Source organism: Aspergillus stella-maris, assembly GCF_047715825.1.
Source record: "Aspergillus stella-maris strain CBS 113639 unplaced genomic scaffold BDV14scaffold_45, whole genome shotgun sequence".
Lineage (NCBI taxonomy): Eukaryota > Fungi > Ascomycota > Eurotiomycetes > Eurotiales > Aspergillaceae > Aspergillus > Aspergillus stella-maris.
In genome coordinates, this window is record NW_027396839.1 from 145,869 (window position 1) to 165,683 (window position 19,815).

At 50.4% G+C, this 19,815-nt stretch overlaps 11 protein-coding genes across 11 annotated transcripts; 8 read left to right on the forward strand and 3 right to left on the reverse strand.

The window, feature by feature from the left end:
- Nucleotides 1-110: 110 nt before the first annotated feature.
- On the forward strand, nucleotides 111-854 carry BDV14DRAFT_202267 (uncharacterized protein; the record flags this gene model as incomplete). The annotated part of the gene is made up of 1 exon (XM_073773972.1): nucleotides 111-854. One exon carries the CDS (start codon nucleotides 111-113, stop codon nucleotides 852-854), a length of 744 nt encoding a protein of 247 aa, XP_073625982.1.
- Nucleotides 855-1,480: 626 nt separating this feature from the next.
- Nucleotides 1,481-2,263, forward strand: BDV14DRAFT_202268 (uncharacterized protein; the record flags this gene model as incomplete). Its single annotated transcript, XM_073773973.1, has 1 exon — nucleotides 1,481-2,263. One exon carries the CDS (start codon nucleotides 1,481-1,483, stop codon nucleotides 2,261-2,263), a length of 783 nt encoding a protein of 260 aa, XP_073625983.1.
- Nucleotides 2,264-3,079: 816 nt separating this feature from the next.
- BDV14DRAFT_202269 (uncharacterized protein) lies at nucleotides 3,080-3,838 on the forward strand (the record flags this gene model as incomplete). Its single annotated transcript, XM_073773974.1, has 1 exon — nucleotides 3,080-3,838. The coding sequence occupies one exon, from the start codon at nucleotides 3,080-3,082 to the stop codon at nucleotides 3,836-3,838; it is 759 nt and encodes a 252-aa protein (XP_073625984.1).
- Nucleotides 3,839-4,068: 230 nt separating this feature from the next.
- BDV14DRAFT_202270 (ankyrin repeat domain-containing protein) lies at nucleotides 4,069-5,586 on the forward strand (the record flags this gene model as incomplete). Its single annotated transcript, XM_073773975.1, has 2 exons — nucleotides 4,069-4,314; nucleotides 4,906-5,586. 2 exons carry the CDS (start codon nucleotides 4,069-4,071, stop codon nucleotides 5,584-5,586), a joined length of 927 nt encoding a protein of 308 aa, XP_073625985.1.
- Nucleotides 5,587-6,311: 725 nt separating this feature from the next.
- On the forward strand, nucleotides 6,312-6,695 carry BDV14DRAFT_202271 (uncharacterized protein; the record flags this gene model as incomplete). Its single annotated transcript, XM_073773976.1, has 1 exon — nucleotides 6,312-6,695. The coding sequence occupies one exon, from the start codon at nucleotides 6,312-6,314 to the stop codon at nucleotides 6,693-6,695; it is 384 nt and encodes a 127-aa protein (XP_073625986.1).
- A 1,390-nt stretch (nucleotides 6,696-8,085) lies between these two features.
- Nucleotides 8,086-9,394, forward strand: BDV14DRAFT_202272 (NAD(P)-dependent alcohol dehydrogenase; the record flags this gene model as incomplete). Its single annotated transcript, XM_073773977.1, has 4 exons — nucleotides 8,086-8,217; nucleotides 8,271-9,128; nucleotides 9,186-9,302; nucleotides 9,359-9,394. 4 exons carry the CDS (start codon nucleotides 8,086-8,088, stop codon nucleotides 9,392-9,394), a joined length of 1,143 nt encoding a protein of 380 aa, XP_073625987.1.
- A 331-nt stretch (nucleotides 9,395-9,725) lies between these two features.
- On the forward strand, nucleotides 9,726-11,273 carry BDV14DRAFT_210198 (kinase-like domain-containing protein; the record flags this gene model as incomplete). The annotated part of the gene is made up of 5 exons (XM_073775835.1): nucleotides 9,726-9,973; nucleotides 10,026-10,360; nucleotides 10,422-10,741; nucleotides 10,789-11,020; nucleotides 11,080-11,273. The coding sequence occupies 5 exons, from the start codon at nucleotides 9,726-9,728 to the stop codon at nucleotides 11,271-11,273; spliced, it is 1,329 nt and encodes a 442-aa protein (XP_073625988.1).
- A 495-nt stretch (nucleotides 11,274-11,768) lies between these two features.
- On the forward strand, nucleotides 11,769-13,099 carry BDV14DRAFT_177374 (DUF453 domain protein). The gene has a single exon (XM_073769406.1). The coding sequence runs from the start codon at nucleotides 11,800-11,802 to the stop codon at nucleotides 12,997-12,999; it is 1,200 nt and encodes a 399-aa protein (XP_073625989.1). The 5' UTR covers nucleotides 11,769-11,799; the 3' UTR covers nucleotides 13,000-13,099.
- Nucleotides 13,100-13,109: 10 nt separating this feature from the next.
- On the reverse strand, nucleotides 13,110-15,580 carry BDV14DRAFT_210200 (uncharacterized protein; the record flags this gene model as incomplete). The annotated part of the gene is made up of 3 exons (XM_073775836.1): nucleotides 15,391-15,580; nucleotides 14,121-15,330; nucleotides 13,110-14,069 (listed from the first exon to the last, which is right to left on the reverse strand). Exons 1-3 carry the CDS (start codon nucleotides 15,537-15,539, stop codon nucleotides 13,110-13,112), a joined length of 2,319 nt encoding a protein of 772 aa, XP_073625990.1. The 5' UTR covers nucleotides 15,540-15,580.
- A 386-nt stretch (nucleotides 15,581-15,966) lies between these two features.
- On the reverse strand, nucleotides 15,967-18,328 carry BDV14DRAFT_210204 (Zn(II)2Cys6 transcription factor). Its single transcript, XM_073775837.1, has 2 exons — nucleotides 18,148-18,328; nucleotides 15,967-18,098 (listed from the first exon to the last, which is right to left on the reverse strand). Exons 1-2 carry the CDS (start codon nucleotides 18,253-18,255, stop codon nucleotides 16,176-16,178), a joined length of 2,031 nt encoding a protein of 676 aa, XP_073625991.1. The 5' UTR covers nucleotides 18,256-18,328; the 3' UTR covers nucleotides 15,967-16,175.
- A 380-nt stretch (nucleotides 18,329-18,708) lies between these two features.
- Nucleotides 18,709-19,555, reverse strand: BDV14DRAFT_191220 (flavoprotein-like protein; the record flags this gene model as incomplete). The annotated part of the gene is made up of 4 exons (XM_073771464.1): nucleotides 18,709-18,807; nucleotides 18,906-19,302; nucleotides 19,380-19,465; nucleotides 19,529-19,555. 4 exons carry the CDS (start codon nucleotides 19,553-19,555, stop codon nucleotides 18,709-18,711), a joined length of 609 nt encoding a protein of 202 aa, XP_073625992.1.
- Nucleotides 19,556-19,815: the final 260 nt, after the last annotated feature.

A 19,815-nucleotide genomic window follows, 5' to 3' on the forward strand; every position in this document is an offset into this window, starting at 1 on the left:
GAACGCAAACAAACTTTTTCATACCCCTTTGATGAAACAAAAGGACAAAGCTGTTGTCGAAGACCGCTCAACTCCCCCCTCGGCACGCTCATACGTTGCAAACACCCACCATGCGTCACATCACGTACTGCCGCCTCTGCTCCTCCCAGGCTTCGGCCTCCTGTTGCGCGTGCCATCTCCCCTACCTTCAGGAGCAATACACAGCTAGCTCTCGTATCTCCTCTCTGCCAATTGTCAACCGCCCCAAAACAATGTCAGTGAGCTCGACCGACTCCCACGACAGGGACTGCTTGCTCCTTTCCACCTCAGCGCCAGCCGAAATTGACGAAACCATCCACGCGGAGCCGCCTTCGGACCTGGAGAACTCGTTCATCGCCAATCCTACTGACTCGCTGTACATCTCCTTCCCACTGGACCCACCTCAGCAAACACTCTACCAGCGCCTCCTCGCAGCACTCGGCTTCAACGGCCCCGAGCAAGAAAGCCACGTTGCCGCCGGAGTGCTCCGCGAAATGAAAGAGGAGCTTGGACGCGAAGTCACATCAGACAAATTGACTATCGCCACTACGCAGCAGCAGATCAACGAGGTGGGGGAAGGAGGCGCGATGGTTGCTTCTGCGCTTGAGCGCCGACGGCAGGAACTAAGGGAGTCGCAGATTAACCCGCGCCATCGCAGTCACGGACCGAGTCTTATGAGTGAGATTTCGACGCTCCGCATGGAGGTTTATAAGCAAGAGAGGAGTAAGGCGACGTTGGAGGAGAAGGTTAGAAGGATGATTACGGATTTGAAGGATAAGGAGCGGCTGCATCAGTATTTGCAGAGAAGGTACTCACGGGCTAGGTCTACTGTTTGAGATTGTTGGTATGGGTGTTTCGTGTGATGATTGCCGTTATCATAACGATCGAGGACAATGGTGATGATGATGCTTTGTTTATGGATTTGTAATAAAAGCTTTTGATAGATTGACGATTAGTTCCTTTTCCATCTTTTGTATATGGTTGTTTCGTGGAATTTCGGTCAGTCGGAGGTTATCGATCCGGGGCTTTATGGTCGGTATAAGTGGTTATACTCGGCCCATCAATCCTGCCCAGTCTGTGCGTCAAGAGATATCTTGTACTCAAGTATCCGGCAACCATAAAACAGAATCCGCGGGTGAAAAACGTTAAAGAGCTTTACACGTTTTTGTTCGTTTCAAGAGCACAAAGTTCAATGGTTTGTTCGAAGCTCGCATAGGTCTTTCAAACCTCATGTTAAACTCCATCCAAGAGTACCATAACTGCGAACAATCACATTATGAAAGGCATTGTCTTCTTTTCCTCTTTCATGCTATTTGGTGTACAGAGGAAATGGTTGCTTGTCCACAGTTATAAAATAGTCCATCCTATCCGTGTTGATAGTATCTCCAGCAACCACTCCTAAACTCGAGGAAAGTCACAGCCTGCATCTCAGAACACTGCATCACAATACAGCGACTGCAATATGACGGACCCAATGTATTGCTATACGTGCGAGGCTCCCGCAAGAGAGATATGTTATCGGATACACGTCTTTGACCCGGACCACCGTAGTTCGAGTCACGACCTTGCGGAGGAGCTATTCATGTCCGCATTTGAACTGCTGCCTACGTCAGTAATTCCCTGGCAAGCGGACCTAGATGCATCTTTCTTGGACCTTAAAATAAACTTCCTGGATAGTGATGGCCCGGCACCAGGCACGGAGTTCGACCCGAGTCTTCATCGGGATATTGACGAGTTGTTGGCAGAAGGACATCCGAATTTCCCTCCGGATGGACAATTCCTCAGTCGTCAAACAACAATGCCTGTCGAGTGGAACGAGGTAGCTGCGCCTCCCGCTCCGAGGCCGCCTCCTATTCGTGCAGGTCTCCCGTCGGACTTCAAACCTTCAGATGCCCAATACCTCTCCAGGTGTCGGCGATCTGCTTCAAACCCCAATCTTGGGGAAGAGTCTCAGAGGAGGTACGTCGAAGAACTCTCTAGACTTCAAGGACGCGTTGTGCGAGCACTGCAGGTCATTGAAGTTGAAAAGGACAAGCTTCGACTTACTCGGAGCCGTTCCACAGAATGGGCTTCTCTCTTGCAGCGTGGGCGAGATCTGGCGGTGAGTCAGGCATTTAACATCGCCCCAGGATATCGATTCCCCCTGTTGGATGTCCTGAAGAGGTGGGTGGTGAAGGTGGAGAATTTGGCTGTGAGAATGGAGTTAGATGTCCGCAAGATTCGACAACGGTATCAGTTACATTAGTAACTTGAAGAGGTAACCTGTGTCAAGGAGATCCATCCTTGCCATTGCGTGTCGGCAATGCGCATCAGCAGCTCGCAGACGTCAAGAGTCAGTACCATGACAGCGAGCTCTGTATTCCTGTATCCGGCCTCATGGGGAAGAACGCTAGATCCTTTCGACTTTCTTTCCTTTTCTTTTGGGTATTAACGGTTTTCTTTCTCGTTCCTCGTGCCCCTTAGGACTTCCAACAACGACTAGCATATGGTAAACAATAATGAAATATTTTATCCAGACATCCAATTTTGATTATAACCCGTAATGTAGACGAGGTGGAATTCTCTATGCGGCCTACGCCGCAGCCAGTAGTAGCATGGCCATCGCGATGGATATAGGGCTTTCTTTACTACCGATAGACAGAGACGGTATCAGTATCGAGCATCTAGACGGTGGGGAAAGTGTGCGCCATTTTGACAGCGTTTACAGTAGTCGACCCTGGACGTAAAAAGGTCGGATATACCAGACTGCGCTCGACCCGTCTCTTTCTAAAGTCTGCAACTGGGAAAGTTTCACACTAGTGTCACCTACATAAGGCTCTTTGTGTGGCCAGACATGTACTTTGAACGAAGTCTTCGTTCCTTGTGGACTCTTTGTCCAGTAGCTAGATGAACAGTGTCTAGTAGATGAAGAAAATTGAATTCGTATTAAACTTGCCTTATACTTTTATGTTGCATCTGTTCCAACATGAAGTATAAATCATTGACATATCATTCGACACTCGCCCTCGGTTTGACTGACTTTTCCCTCCTACGCTTTTCACAAATTATACGTTCCCGCAAAATGGCAAACTCGTTTTTGGACCTTCCAGTGGAGCTCATTCTTCTGATTGTCGAGCAAACTTCTAAGAGTACCCAAGCCTCTGTGGTTCGAACGTGCAAGTTCGCAAGGAAAGGTGTGAATTCAGTTCTGTACACGCTTAGCGACACGCAGAGGCAAGATGTATTCGTCTGGGCAGGGTACAAAGGACAGCACCGATTAATGGAGCAGTTCCTTCCGGACGCGATCCGAATGGGCCGAGGAGATCCGGAATTTGAACACGAGGCCCTGATATTAGCAGCTCGTGCAGGGTGCTTGAACATGTTTCAAACCATGCTTAATTACGGCGCCAGCCTTGAGTATTCAGGGCTTGGACGTCGGGCCCGCAGTGAGTGGCGTGAGCGGACGCTAGATTGTGCACTATGGCCGTATGGAGAAGGCAAAATCAGCAATCTAGGCGACTCAGCGTTGATGGCCGCGGCCAAGTCCGGCCAAGTTGATATCCTGGCCATTCTCCCTGAGGAATATCTCAACAGCAAATTGGTCAATCAGATCGATGAGCGGATGCGTCCGACACCGCTAATGGCGGCTTGTCGTGGAGGTCACACCAGGTTTATGCAGTCCCTTCCTCAATTTGGCGCGGTCCTATCTCTGAGAACGAGGCACAGTTCACCTCTGATAGAAGTAGCCAGTGGTGGTAGTGTTGAAGCAATGGGTATACTACGACAGAGTGGACATTCTTATTACCGTCCCCAAAAGGGGTGGCCACAAATGACCCATTAATCGAGGCATCACGGCGCGGCTATGTGAATGCAGTTCAATACCTTCTTGATTGGGGGTTCAGTCCAAATGCTGGAGTTTCTGGAGACGGACCATTAGTGGTGGCTGCCAGCGGCCGTCATGTTGAAGTTATTCGAATTCTTCTTTTGACTGGTGCGGACCCTAATTTTAGTGCTAGCCTACTATTCACAACAGCCCTTATTGAGGCTTCAAAGTTTGGGTAACTCGAAGCAATGGTGCTTCTCATTCATGCCGGGGCGCTTCTTGATACGTGCCCCAAATTCGTCCATCAATCCTCAAACAGCTCGTCGTCAGCCATCAACGAGGCCGCCGCAGCTGATCATGCAAAGGCCGTTGAGCTTCTTTTAGACTACGGTGCTGACAATAACCCACTTGTTCTAGGTACAGGCGCGCCATACTACAGGTATTTGCGACAACATACCCTCCATATCGCTGCCGAGGCAGGTGCTGAAGACAATGTAAGGGTGTTGCTATCGCGGGGTTGCGACGTTAACGCCGTAGACGATTGAAGAGGACCAGCTATCTTCAAAGCCGCATCTCGAGGTCGCACCGGTACAGTCCGTTTCTTGCTCGGCCACGGTGCGACGCATAACTATGTCGGGCGGTACGGAGACACAATAATATATGAGGCAGTCGAGCGAGGTCATACAGATGTTGTCAAGGTCCTTCCCGCGAACGGAGCTAGAATCGATACGCCCCGGGCACCGATCTGTAACGCTTTATGGGAGGTCATGTCACGAGGCCCTCTTGAGCTTACTCGCCTGCTCTACGAGCATGGGGCACAGACCCATCAACAAAGGCTAAGTCGGGACGGCTCGCTCTTGTTGCGTGCGGCTGAGGGCCCATCCGCGGACCTATTACACTTTCTGATTACAAAGGAATTTTTGGAAATTGTCTTTTAGGTCATTGAATATATCTCTAATCTCAGAAACGATCTCGCCACATTCTAGTTGGCATTTCCCAGTCAATGTAGGCCTACTGTAATGGGACTTTGGGCGACGCCTGTACAGAAATGGCAGATACTCACTACGTTCTCTTGACAATGCTAGGAAGGACAGCTCTCTCCTTCGCAGCTGAACGGGGGTATCTTGAAATTGCCAGACGGCTTATCAACGCTGGGGCTGATGTGGAAGTTCGCAATCAAAAGGGATCATGTCGCAGTTGCAGACCTATTTCTCACGCATGGTGCGAACCCAAACCATATCGACGCGCACAGATGCACGGCTACATATTTTGCGGCACAGAAGGCAGCATCGAGGTACACGCTTTCGTTAATCCGCCATGGGGCCGATCTAAACAAATCAGACAACCGAGGACGCACTCCTCTCATTTTAGCCGCCTACCACCGAAACCTAGACACCCTGTGTGTACTCCTAGAGCATGGCGTCGACCCAAACGCTACGGCAGGGAGCACCTCCTACCGCCCTCTACACATTTCAGCGGCCAAGGTCGACAGAGCAGCTGTTACTGCCCTCCTCGAGAAGGGCGCGTCTAAGAACCTGCCAGATAAGGAGGGCCGAACTGCCCTTATGATTGCAGCAGATATAAATCCCTTTTCATTCCAGAGAGGGGGCGGTAGTCTCTTGGCCCTTGTGAAGCGAGGAGCGTATCTGGACTGCACTGATTCCAGTGGGAAGACAGCCCTCATGTATGCCTGCAGAGAGCTTGTTGGTGCAGGGTGCAATGTCAACATCAGGGATCAGAAGGGGAAGACTGCTCTGGATACCTGAAGAAGGGCTCGCAGTTGCGGGCTTTGGTACAACTGGAACTGCAGAAGTAGCACCTTTCCCTGCGTTCTCGGCGTTAGTATATGTTCCTCCTGTTACATCATCTCAGTGTTTTCTCCATTTTATCCTAGCGTGTTTACCAAGATTTCGTTTTGTCCTTTTTTTTTTGTTACCTCTATCAATAAATTTCTTTATTTCAAATTCACGGAAATGTCCAGCTTGAAGTCTGTTCGCACCCGCCATATCCTAGGCTTACTCTAGTAACATCTGCAATATCAATTTACACGGCAATAAATTCACCATCCACTATCAACGGTGGCTAGATCTTCAGGCGGCATGCCTTTGACGATCAAATGCTATTCAGATTCCCTTATTTTACTCCACACCTTCAAGAACCTCTCCACCATGAAAGAACTACGTTCTTTGGACCGCGACTAGCTGTGTATCTCCTTCTCATTCATCAATATCAAAATCACCATCGTATTATGTGATCATCAAACCCATGACGTCCATTGAACCCTACAATGTTATTTTTATTAGGTCTGTGATCCTCTCGTCCTGTGAGCATAAATAGTACTTCGCCTCCATTTCTTCCTCCTACCTATCTCTGGCAGCCTTTGACCCAGGCATCTTGTCTTTCCCCGTCTCTTCCATTCTACGACCAAGTTTCCTTTCTTCCCTATCGAAACCTTTTAACCACGCCCTTGTCGACCCCCAAGTTCACCACAATGTACAGCGTCCACTCCCGCAAAAACGGCACCATCAAAAGACTCGTCTTCGAGTGCCCGCACTGCGACGGCGAGGACCCAATCGGGTGCATTGCAAATCGTCACTACATCATGTGCGAACGATGCGGCAAGGACTACTCGCCCGAGTTACATGAGAAGTGCAACTGGTGTAAGGATTGGCCGGCTTCGTGTGATCACGAGGCTTCGATGAAGTGGTTAGAGGATAATTGGGGCATTGCGGGTGGGAAGCCTACGGAGAGAAATGGGGATGTTGCTGATGCCGCTTCTCGCCCATCTGCCTCTGCTGGGGAGGATGCCGGCGAGGATGTTACTGATTTTGTTAGTAAGGATGATGGTGAGGGCGAGGAACCACTTAATGCTTAGGTCTTATTCTACTCTTTATGGTGGTCTCAATTTCAGAGCCAGCGGATAGTTGCCGCCGAAGGAACTTACCCTGGGTGTCCTGGATATCCTCAAGGTCGTCCGTTTACAGCCGCATGCTCCCATTTGCAGTTACTCACTCCTTGTTCGCGTTTTCTTTGTTTGCTTTTTTGGAATTTATTTTTTAGTACATCAAATATGACCTTTTATTCTCCGATATTGAATGGATTATTTATTTTATGTTTTTTTATGTTGAATAAAGCTCCAGACGATTAGCCATATTGTGTTTGAAGAGAAATTTATCTATTCGTTGTGTCTCATTTACACCTGACTCACCTCGTTTTAAACCCGGTAAGGAGAATGTTGGCAAGCAAGCAATTTTCTGGTGCTCTTCTCTTGTTTCCTCTGGAAATCAATCAAATCATCTGGAAGGTTTCAATACCGAGTTCTCAATCCCCTGAGCCATTCAACTCTTTGTGTATGAAGTATTCATTGTTTCGGACAAAGGCAGTTATGAGATGGTCCAGCCATTATAACAACATTCATTGTTAGACTGCACATTAATAAGCTGGCCATTTTTACGGTAACGCTCCATCCTTTACTTACTGACCAAACTCATCCAAACTCTCCCAATCCCAGGCGAAGCCCGTACTCAAAAATGTCTAGCATCCCAGCCCTTCTGCACCCCCAGTGTCCCGTCTGCGTAGCCGACGTTATCGACGACTGCTGCAAGAAAGCCCACATCGTTGCCTGCAAGTCCTGCAAGCGCACCTTCTGTCCCCCCAAGCAGGGCAGATGCCCTAGTTGCATTCCTGGTCTCCCACACCTAAAGTCGCTCTGGAATCACGACGCTTTCATTACTTGGGTATCAACGTGCCCTGACATGCACGAGAAAAGCGCGCAGCAATCTGCCCGCAAGCGGATCCCGCTTACAGGGACTGAAGAGCTTGCTGAGTTGGAAGAGAGGCGGAGGCAGGAGGCTGCGGGGGCTTTGATTATGTTGAGTTGGGGGAGACGGTAGGGTATAGATATGTTGCGGTTGTTGGAGTCTTGATATATTTCCATTCAATTATCAATATTTATTCGAGTCATCGTGCTATCACTACTCTGTAGTAACGAGAAGCGTAGACAGTGCTCGGGCCATGGTAACCGGCTCGGGGAGGGGCGGAGGGCCCACTGTTGAAATCGGGGAGGAAGATCTGCACCACGAACTCCTGAATCGTGCCCCTCAAAAAATTAAAAATTAAAAATTAAAGTGACCTTGGAACTTGCCAGTTGTCAATCCGCGCGTCCCGTCCCTCGTCAACCCGTGGCTCGAGCTTCCTGGAGTCATCCTACGAACCTATACCTAAAACAAGTGCCCATCTCATCCTGACGAACGCATTGTGACGACATGGGCATCCCCACCAAAGCTTATCTTGTCGAGGAGAAAGGAGGGCCATTTGTGCTGAAGGATGTTGTTCTTGATGGAGTTGGGCCGGATGAGCTTCTTGTTGAGCTGAAATTTACAGGACTATGTCATACAGTAAGGCTTCATCTTTCGTATCCCCTCTACGGTCTTATCTAACAAAATTTCAGGATCTTGTCGTCCAGCAAGGCCTCATGCCCCTCGGCGCCTTCCCCGCCGTCCTAGGTCATGAAGGAACCGGCATCATCCGCCAAGTAGGATCAAGCGTGCAAAATCAGTCCCTGAAAGAAGGCGACCAAGTCTTCCTTAGTTTTCGAGGATGTCAAGAATGCTCATTTTGTCGCAGCGGCAAATGCGGCGCATGCGTCCATACAACCGACCTCAATTTTGTCCGTTCTCGACTCGACACCACAAAACCTTCCCCGATCAGCTTACCAGATGGGTCCCCAGTCCATGGGCAGTTCTTCGGACAGTCATCACTCAGTCGCCTCGCAATTGTCTCGGAACGGTCGGTAGTGAAATGCGATGTTGAGTTCCCGCTCGAGAAACTCGGTCCTCTTGCACCGCTTGGATGCGGATATCTTACTGGGGCCGGTACAGTGGTTAATGTCCTGCGTCCTGCACCAACATCATCAATTGTGATTATGGGGATGGGCGCCGTCGGTATCGCGGCACTTCTAGCGGGAAAAGCAATTGGTATTTCCAAGATCCTAGCAATCGATATCGTCGATGAGAAACTCGACCTTGCGCTGTCACTGGGCGCTAGTCATGCTCTTAACACCTCAAAGAATCCTGACATCCCTGCTAGTATTCGGCAGTACTTTGCGGAGGGGGCAGACTACATCCTCGATACCACTGGTGCCCCGAAGGTGCTGCAGGCGGCTATTGGGGCCCTGGCTCATGGAGGTACATTCACGCTCATTGGTGCTATGCCCCCGGACACTGAGCTCACTTTCAACGCCCTGGATATCTTGACTGGCTGTAAGAGAATTATTGGTGTTATTGAGGCGTGGTCGGATCCGCAGGAAGTAGGTTCTCGAAATCTTTCTTATAACCTGGATCCTGGTAACTGATCTTTCGTTTAGTTCATTCCTCAGCTTGTTGAGTGGTACAAAGATGGCAAATTCCCCATTGACAAGATTGTTCAGGTCTATCCGGCTGGTGAGCTGGACAAGGCGCTTGAGGATCTGAAGGCGGGCAAGGTGAGATTAGACTGCCACCGATTCGGACGATGAGAGCACCACTAACACTGCCATAGGTGATAAAACCGGTTCTATCGTGGGATTTGCTGTAGTTCGAGAGCTTTGGTATGCCTTTTAAGGGCCGTATGCGACCCTAGGACTACTATAGCATATCTAACTTTAACTGATCACCCCCCGATCAGTGTTAAGCAGCAGCATCAGATATGTCAAGAACCAACGATTATGTAGATGTACGGCGATCGTCAAGATAAAGATGAGGACCCCCGGAAATAAGCTTAAAGCCTTTTTTGAGCCGCAACACCCGTGACTCCTTCTAATGTTACGGCGGTCGCTCTTTCCTTGTACATTTAATAACAGTACCTCCTGTGTTCCTTCGTTTTTTGCTCTCATTCCTGCATTATGCTCGCATGAGAAAATGGCAGAATGAGGTCGACAAAAGCTCTACGGTGGTTTGTGCCTCCCCTGCTTCGCAAGACGCCGTGGCTCCCGCCTAAACAAGGGCCTCTTTTACCGAAAAACGAACTCGTTGACGAGGAAAACACCCCCCGGTACAACTCGAAAGTGTTCTATCCAGCAAAACCTGGCGAGGTTCTCGCCGAGCGCTATCAAATCCTCGTCAAGGTCGGCTGGGGAGCTTCGTCAACAGTATGGCTTTCCCGTAGATTGCATACGTATATCTCTCTTTACATTGTCCGAGTGGTCTTCCTCGATAACGCTGCGCAGGCATATCGAAGACCCCGAGGAAATCGTGGCGCTCAAGATCAACAATTCAAACTGTCCTTCCCATCGCGAGCGAGATACGGAGATCCACATTGCTTCCGCTGGCACCTTCCATCCTGGACGCTTTGTCTGCCGAACACTCGATGAATGGATCAACATTGATGGTCCGTATGGCAGCCACATGTGCCTCGAATATTATCTCTTGAGAGAACCGCTCTCGCATTTCTGCAGACACTTTGAGCGTGATAGACTCCCTCTTCCGATTCTTAAATCATACATAAAGACACTCCTCATCGGGCTTGATTATCTCCATTCCCAATGCAATGTCGCTCTCCTGGGTATGCTCTATCCCCGTTCCGACTCGGACCATTTTGTTCGCTAACCATACGCTGTACTCAGACATTCACCTCGAGAACATTATGGTTTCCTTCGAGAGTCTATCTCCGCTTTCCGATCTCATCGAATCTCAATACAATCAACCTGTCTCGCATAAACTCGACTACAATGGACGCCCTGTGTATCGCCAATGCAACGACTTTGGACCTCTTAGGCGTGGTGGAAATATGCCGCGATTTATCGACCTTGGTTCGGCGGAAAGATTTACCAACACGACGCAGTTTGGTATAATGCCATTTCAAGTAGATTGCTACCGCTCCCCCGAAATGATTCTCGGCTGTGGGCACCGATTGAGCGCGGATATCTGGAATTTCGGAGTCATGGTGCGTGCTTCCTTCAGCCTTCTAACATTCGGCTAACCTCATGCCAGCTTTGGGACCTTATTGAGGGGAGAAATCTGTTCACTCAGATATACAATGATGATCACGGCTACAGTGCTAAGGCTCATCTGGCCGAAATGATTGCTTTTCTTGGTCCTCCACCGTCGGCCGTTCTGCAAAGACATCGCACTATGCGAGGGATCGATTTTCCGAGACACTATAAAGATGCCTTGGGTGAGAACGTGGAGCAATACCATGGCGGGCCATTTTTTAGCGATGATGGTATTCAATTCAATGTCCACCTCCACTGCCTCCTCAGTTTAGCTAACAAGATATTCTAGGTCGCTTCTTGTACGAGTCTCTCATTCCGAAGCGTGACTTCAACACGACGCTTCCCTCGCTCAAAGAATCCGAGAGGAAGAAGTTCCTGGCCTTCGTCAAGCCGATGCTTAAATGGGACCAATTCGACAGGCCGACGGCAGGGGAATTGACTAAACATTTTTGGCTTGATGTTCCTCTAAGTCCTGAGCTCTAGATTTGGCTGTATGCCACTGCGCATTTGTTTTTGTAGATGGTCATATGTTTTGTGGTGGCACCCATCACAGAAATTAGCTCTTTCCACGAGCATATTAATTCCTATCTTTCGTCAACGGACTCAGGTTAAACTGACATGGCGTGCATCCATTATTCAATGTTACCATTCTAGCCGTGATGTTGAGTTCGTTTGTCACTCGGATAAGTTTCGGCTTGGAAGGGAGCCTAGAAGGGAGCGATCGACTACCTATTTGTCGCGCCTTTTTCAAAGGATACTTATCCCACAGAAAGTGCTGTTATAGTATGATATCACAAAAAGCACCCTCTGACATCAGACAGTGTGACTGATTGTGATGGTAGACACTTTGGATGTAGTAGACATGTTGAGCACCCATCGGATCTATCCGGTGGAGGTCACGTGCGTCCAACCTTATAGCCGAGAGGGCCCCGGTCCCCCGACATGCATCGAGTCTAGACCATCGACATCCTAGCGCATCTTCTGCCAAACACCACAGGCAGCTTACAAGATGTTTAAACGCTCCCTTAACCACTTCTTACGAGTGTCTCTACGAGGCATCCGCCTCTCCTCAACAAAAACAACCCCTCAATCGTCCCTCCCAGCAGCCTACTACCGCGGTGGCACATCCCGCGCCGTATTCTTCAAAACATCCGACCTCCCTGCATCCCGCTCAGACTGGGCGCCTATATTCCGCGGCGTAGTTGGATCACCTGATCCCTACGGCCGGCAACTCGATGGATTAGGCGGTGGTATTTCGAGTCTAAGCAAGGTTTGTGTTGTGGGTGATTCGACGCACCCTGATGCAGACGTTGATTATACATTCGCTGCTCTGGGGATTAGGGATTCAGATGTGGATTTCTCGAGTAATTGTGGGAATATGATTTCTGCTGTTGGGCCGTTTGCTGTTGATTCGGGGGTTTTCAGCGCTGTTGCCAAACAAGGGGCAGGGGGAGATGAAGATGGGGATGGGAGCGGGAATGCGACGGTACGCATTCATAACACGAATACGGGGAAGGTTATACATGCTACCTTCCCTGTTGTCGATGGTGAAGCCGCGACAAGTGGTGATCTTGCTATTGATGGTGTTGCCGGTACCGCAGCGCCTATTCAGCTTGATTTTATTAACCCTGCTGGGTCGCGGACGGGGAAGTTACTACCTACTCAGGGACTAAAGGACGTATTCGATGGCGCTGAAGTGACGTGCATTGATGTTGCGAATCCGTGTGTCTTTGTTAAGGCTTCTGATCTTGGTGTATCGGGGACATTGACGCCGGATGAGATCACGGATACCCCAGGTTTACTCGACCGACTTGATTCGATCCGACGACAAGCGGGCGTGAAGATGGGTCTCGGTGATAAATTGGAAAATGTCCCCGGGAGTGTCCCCAAGATCGGACTCGTTTCTACCCCCGCCGGCGATGAAGTAGGAAAGGTTGACCTTGTCGTTCGCGCTCTCTCGGTTGGACAGCCGCACAAGGCTGTTCCGATTACGGTTGCGTTGGCGCTTGCGACGGCTGCCAGGTTGGAGGGGAGCACGGTTCATGATGTGGCGAGTGGGAAGAAGGTTGCTTCTGCTGGAATTACGATTGGGCATGCGAGTGGGAGTATTCTTGTTGGTGCGATGTTTGGTGAGAAGGGGGGGTTGGAATATGCGACTGTTTTTAGGACTGCGAGGAGGTTGTTTGAGGGGAGGGTGTTTTGGAAGTAGATTCATACCTTATACCACGTGCAGTGTTTTTTATTTTTCTTTCCTTCGTGCTGTATATAAGTTATATATTCGCAACTTGGTTATAAGTCGCATCTGCTCTTTCATATTACCTATTTATCCCTCGCCATCAAATTCAACGCACTCCCCGCCTTGAAATACTCAATCTGCTCCTTCGTAAACGTATGCCTCAGCTTTGTCTCCCAAACATCCCGCCCATCAGTAGGCGTGACCCTCATCGTCAAATCCTTCCCAGGCTGAAACTCCCCCAGCCCAAAAATACTAATCCGATCCGACGCCCGAACCCTCTCATAACAGCCCTCATCCACAAAACTAACCGCCAACATCCCCTGCTTCTTCAAATTCGCCTCATGGATCCTCGCAAAACTCTTCGCTATAATCGCAACACCACCAAGATACCGCGGTTGCAGCGCCGCATGTTCACGCGATGACCCCTCGCCGTAGTTATGGTCTGCTATGACGACCCACGATCGGCGCTGAGATTGGTAGTACCGCGCTGTACCGGGGACGTCGCCGTCGTTGTTTGTAAGTTGGTTCTGGACTTTATTGACGGCGCCTGTTTCGGCGTTTACGGCGCCGATGAGCGTGTTGTTGCTTATGTTTTCTAGGTGGCCGCGGTAGCGGAACCAGGGTCCTGCGGGGGTGATGTGGTCTGTTGTGCATTTTCCGGTTGTTTTGATCAGGATGAGGCTGTCGTGGATGTCTTCGCCGGACCAGGGGGTGAAGGGTTCTAACTTCTGTAGGCGCTGCGAAGTTGGGGAGATTGCGACCTGGAGGGTTGAGCGGTCGCCGGACGGTGGAGGGACGTATGCTCTATCTGAGTCTAGGTATCCCTGACTTGGAAGGCTGTCGCCGGTGGGCGAGATGAACTGGAATTTGTCCCCTGAAGGAGTCTTCAATGTGTCTTTCATCGGATCGAAGCCTAGATCAGGAGAGAAGACCTTCGCCATGACAATTTCGGGTGAGGCGAGGAATGTGTGCGTTGCTGGGTTGCTGTCGAGGCGGCTGGAGAAGTTCCGGTTGTATGAGGTTATAATAGAGTTTGGAGTTCCCTAGCCATATTAATATGTCTGCCAATCGTCAATATTTGGGAGGATGGGCACCTTTGGCATATCAGCGCGATCCCAAGAACCACAACAAGGACCGCAAGCATTTGGAAGCATTGTCGCACCAGCAGCTTCGAAGATCTGTAAAATGCCCGCCTTCTCCAGAGTATCGCGCGTCTGTAGACTACCAGGAGACAGAAGCAATGGCATAGCAGGCTTCATACCCGCATCCAAAGCTTGTCGGGCAATACTCGCCGCGCGACTCAAATCATGGAATGAGGAGTTAGTGCAAGATCCAATGAGTCCCGCCGTGAGTGGCGGCCATTCGTTCTCTTCCGCAGCGGAGTTAAACTTCGATAGAGGCGTCGACAGATCAGGCGTGAAAGGCCCGTTGATAAGAGGCTCCAAAGTTGAAAGATCAATGTCAATAACCTGATCATACTCGGCCCCATCATCAGCCTGGAGCTCATGCACAATTTTTTCAGTCGCAAGGGCCATATCCGGCCTGTTATTAGCCCTCAGATACTCAGCCATCGAAGGCGCGTAGGGAAATATCGACGTCGTAGCCCCAGTTTCAGCACCCATATTACAAACCGTCGCCATCCCCGTCGCAGAAAGCGTCTTCGTCCCGGGCCCAAAGTATTCGATGATCGAGCCGGTGCCGCCCTTGACGGAGATCAACCCGGCAAGTTTATTGATGATATCCTTCGGACTCGCCCAGCCCGAGAGTGCACCGTGAAGACGCACACCTAGAACCTTCGGCGCCGTCAACTCAAATGGCAGTCCTGCCATAACATCTACTGCATCTGCGCCTCCAACGCCAATAGCAACCATGCCCATCCCACCTGCATTCGGCGTATGTGAATCCGTACCAACCATCATACCACCCGGGTGCGCATAATTCTCCAACACAATCTGATGAATAATGCCCGCCCCCGGTCTCCAAAACCCCATTCCATACTTCTGGCACGCGCTCTCCATAAAGTCGTATACTTCGCGGTGTGCCTCCAGTGCCCGCGGGAGATCCGATTCCTCGCCGTCGCGACTAACGATAAGATGGTCGCAGTGCACGGTTGTGGGTACGGCGGCTGTATCGAGTCCCGCAGACATGAATTGGATCAACGCCATCTGGGCCGTTGCATCTTGACATGCGATTCGGACGGGGCGGAGAGGGAGCTGTGTCTTGCCGCGGATGATGGTGTCGGTAAAGGTATCGTCTAGATGGCTGTAGAGGATTTTTTCGGAGTATGTGAGGGGTCGGTTGAGTCTAGGATGCAAGCAGTGAACATTAACTTCAGATCTTGTTGAACAAGGACCGGAATACTACCTCTCGCGCAACGTGCGAATCTTCGATGTAAATCCGCTCTGAAAGTCCACATGTTTATCTGGTTCAAAGCGACTCAGCGCCGCGGTCGCGATGCCTCGACGAACGGATACACATCGTCGCAGGTGTAAGTTACTGCATCGTATAAACATTTTGTAATCATGTGTGTCTGATTTGCCGATCGGAAACGCGCTGCTGGCTGTCTTATTAGCTGTGTTGTTCCTGAGAGTATTTATCGGATCTATCCGATGGGTGCGGAAGTGCTCCGATTGCGACGCGGATGAGTATACCACGAGGCAGGAGCTACCATAGTCGCGCTTTCTGTGTTTGTGGAATAATTAAGGGTCGCTCCTTCTAATTCAGGTGTCACGATGGTCGTTCGTTCCTTATGTGACACAATCTCGATGTAGAAGGTCCGTGATGTGATTGATGGCGTCTGTCGCTCCTTCCATAGCGAAAATATTTGATTGGAGTCTTCACAGGGTCCTATGGATTGAACCCACAACGTATTGAAATTCGTAACGGCAAAATTGGAAGAGGAGGATTGAACTATCATTATCATCAAGTGCTACCATTTTTCACCGTCAACATTAAGTAGTATACAGAGATGGCTGTCATAAGCTTCCTTTCTGACCACCAACAAGTTCAATGCCACAATATCCCGATCGGATGCATCCGATACAAGGGGATGTGGGGTAAAATATTTCGAGATAACAACATAACTGTACTCGTACATAGTCACGACATAACACAAACTTGGAAAAGGATGGGGTGTATGATCGGACTTCCTATGAAAGGAAGCTCCATGCGTCCGTCGACCCCAGCCCAACCCCTTCCGTGAACAGATCGGCCCATGGAAGATCAACGCGGACGTCGGGGAAATCTGGAGGCACCTGATCAGTAGCAAAGTCTCCCATCCCGCCACCAGGGCTAGGAGTGGGAAGCGTATGTGTTTGAAGGCCGAACCATGACTGGAACTCGGTGTCTAGCTCGACGCTTGGAGGGTCGCCTTCGTCGTATAAGGTCAGAATGGAGTTTCCTAGTCGCTCGATGATACTCGAACACTTTTCGCCAACGGCTCGACCGTTGGAGATGCCGCGGAAGAGGGTGAGGAATGTAAATATATTCGTCTGGACAACTGGTTTGGTCAACTCATGACGTAGAGCGGAAGAAGCTCGCAGTGCGTAGAGCATGGTGACTGCCGCCATGAACAAAGAGTTGATAGCCACAAATGTATACTTGATGCGATTGCGCGCATAGAGTGAACTATACGACGTAATCAGTCCAATAGCAGACTCGATGCATAGCTGTAGATCCTCGGCGGACGGCATCGGGACCGCGCGGGACGGCCGATAGAGTGAAAGGACCGCGTGATGGTACGCAATCTGGAACCACTCTTGGGACTGGAAGGTAGAGACGGTGCGAAGGTATCTCGGTGCTGTGATTAGCCATTGATTGAGCTGAGAGTAGAAGTCGCGCCTGAACATCTCCAGCTGGGTAAGGTCGGACCAAGGTCGGCTGACGGAATGGAAGGACGCATATACCTTCGCATTGATCTTGCGTAGCTGGGTGATGTGAATGAAGGTTGATGTATCGGAAACTTGTGGTAGTGCTGGCGCATCCGGCGCGGTGAATGCATCGCTAAGCTCATCGTCTCTTAAGGAAAGGGGAAGCGGGGTGGTAATATCTTCTTCGTGGATAGCTAGCGGCCGGCCCATATTGATGGCCATACTGCAGCTCATAACATAAGCGCACCAGAACACACGCTTCGCCATCTCCGCTTGGACGACGGACCGCCCGGTTAGAATCTCCTTCCGGTGAAGGTCAATACCGAGGGCTAGTTGCAGGGCGACGCCGGTAGTGTACCACATGTTGACCGACTGGGGCTCATTGTGGCCATACATACATAGCAGAAGAAGGCATTGCACGCACTCGAAGTCATCAGCCTGTACGACATGGTGCAAATCTTGCACTGCCCGCTTGAAAAAGACGCGGTGATCATTATTGGCTTGGCGCGTCGAAGACTGCTCAGTCGAGCCGAGGGCGCAGACGATGTACACCAGGAAGTTTGTGATGGGTGAAGCCACTGTCCTGGTGATGAAAGGGTTCAAATGGTCGGAAACAAAACTCGGACGATGCAAGACAGGTAGATACGGCCATCGTCGTTCATAAAAGACATCAATTGAACTAGTAATCACCGCGTCTTCAACATCCGCCAATGAGGATAGTTCCTGAAAGGTGACGTCCGTCATTGCCGCATCGTCGCCCCATAGGTCCCAGGCGCTACTAAGCGCGCTGCGGTAGGTATCATGCAAAATAGGCAGTGGTGTGAACGTCGGACGCAGTATGCGTCCGGTGTAAGATAGATCCGAGTTGGGAAATGAGGATGTAGGCGGCTGCAAGGGACCACGGACGACAGTAGGCGCTCCGTTGTACTGCAGCGTAGGCAACGCATCGGATTGGCTCACATCAAGTGTGCTGTCGTCGCGCTGAATGGCATCTGGCGGGTGGGACTCGGAGTGCTTGTCGGGTTGTACCTGATTCAATTGCAGCAACAGCGCGTCATACTGTTCCTGTAGGGAGAATAATTGAGCTCGCAGTTCGTCACATTGACACTCTGTGTTCCCCGAGGGGAGCGTCAACCGCCGCGAGGGCACGCACGTTGCCCCAACGCTCTGACAGGTGCTGCATGTTGGAGTCCGCCCATCGCACTGGAAGAATTATTAGTAACTAGAGCGGAGAAAAGCTTGACTGATATACCTTTTGCTTTCTCCGCCTGCAACGTTCACACGCTGCAGCGCTTCTGCTTAGACCTGGCCGGTGGCGCCGGACAGACGGAGGAGTACTGACACTGCCAGATTTCGGCATGGCAATGATGCTAGCGAGCTACGTCTCACATTGCCTCAAAAGAGATGAATAGTGCCCATAAGCGATCGAATTCACGATGAATGCAGTGGAGAGACGCGTTAAGAGTGCGGAATCGGGAAGGAGGCGAGATCACGTGTCGTGGTTGCAAAGGACCTGAGGCAATAAGGCATCAATGTTCATATGTATACAGCTGCTAAGTCAAGGGAGATGACAGGAAACAGGTATTGTCTATATTTGCTTGATATATTTAATATTGCTCTCTAATTTCACCAGGGCTATTCACATATCCTGACTCTGCGTTCCTCAACATCAGCGTCATATTTCGTGGTATCATGCAAAGCGCTTGACCAGCGAAATCATAGGCGATTCGATGGGAAGCGTTCGTGTTGACTTCTCAGATCAAACGTATTTGTACGTGTTTCCAGCCCCCAGGCATAACGGACGCCTCCAGTTCTAGAATGAGGCTCGGCTAACAGCCTGGTAGAAAGCCTTTCCCTGCTCTTCAGCAATGGACAGCTCTAAAGCCGTCGGTTGACGACTACCGTCAGGCCCCTATGGTTCGTAAAGAAACTCGTTAGTATCACCAGAAAACATATTGGTAAGAATGAAGTGTAAGTAACAGGACATGGACCGAAAAATCCAGAACTTACAGCGTAAGTGCCTGCACCCCAGGGGCTTCCGCCATGGACCTCAGACAAGTTGCTCAGCAGCGGGAAAACAGTCTTGTATCCAAGAGGAACATAGATAAAGCCATGGTGGGCAAGGGTGCTCATGGCCGAAACGGCAGTCGACTCTTGACCACCGCCAGGGGTACCTGTGCTCACGAACACACCGGCATATTTACCCCAGTAACCGCCGCTCTGCCAGATCGAGCCTGTGCTGTCCCAGAAGGACTTCCACTGGACGGGGAAGTTTCCGTAACGGGTGGGAATACCGAACAGAACCGCATCGTACGAGGTCAACTGTTCTGGGTTGATAACTGGGTGGGCAGATTTGGGGGGAGCATGGAATAGATCGAGGATTTCTTGAGGGAGGGTTTCGGCAATCCTGTAGGGGCATATGCCGTTAGTGATGTATCAGGAGACAAAGGACGGCAGAGCTGGTAGGGCTAGAGCCGAGCTTACTGGAAGATGTCGGCCTGGCCACCCGCGGCTTCGATGCCCTTTTTCTCAGCCTCGGCGAGCTGCTGGACGTGTCCGAACGTCGAATACTGCGTGCGACCCCTGAGTCAGTTGCCTCTTTTGCATGACATAGCATGATGTAATTCACTCACAAATACGACTGCAATCTTGGGTGCCATCTTGCTGCCAGCTGTCTATATGCAGATCAATTACAACACGATCTTCAGATGCCTCCGTCAACCGAAAAAGGAAGTACACCGTACGTTAGGGGTATACCGCCCCTTTGAAATAGCAATTAGAAATCTGACACCATATTCCGTAGACCGCAGCTCTTAAGTCCGAGCCAATCTGGGGTTTGAACCGACAATCGAGGCTTGAGGAGCGAGATGATAGCTAATCTAATGAAGCCAATCGCAAGCTCCGTTCGATGATCGAACTG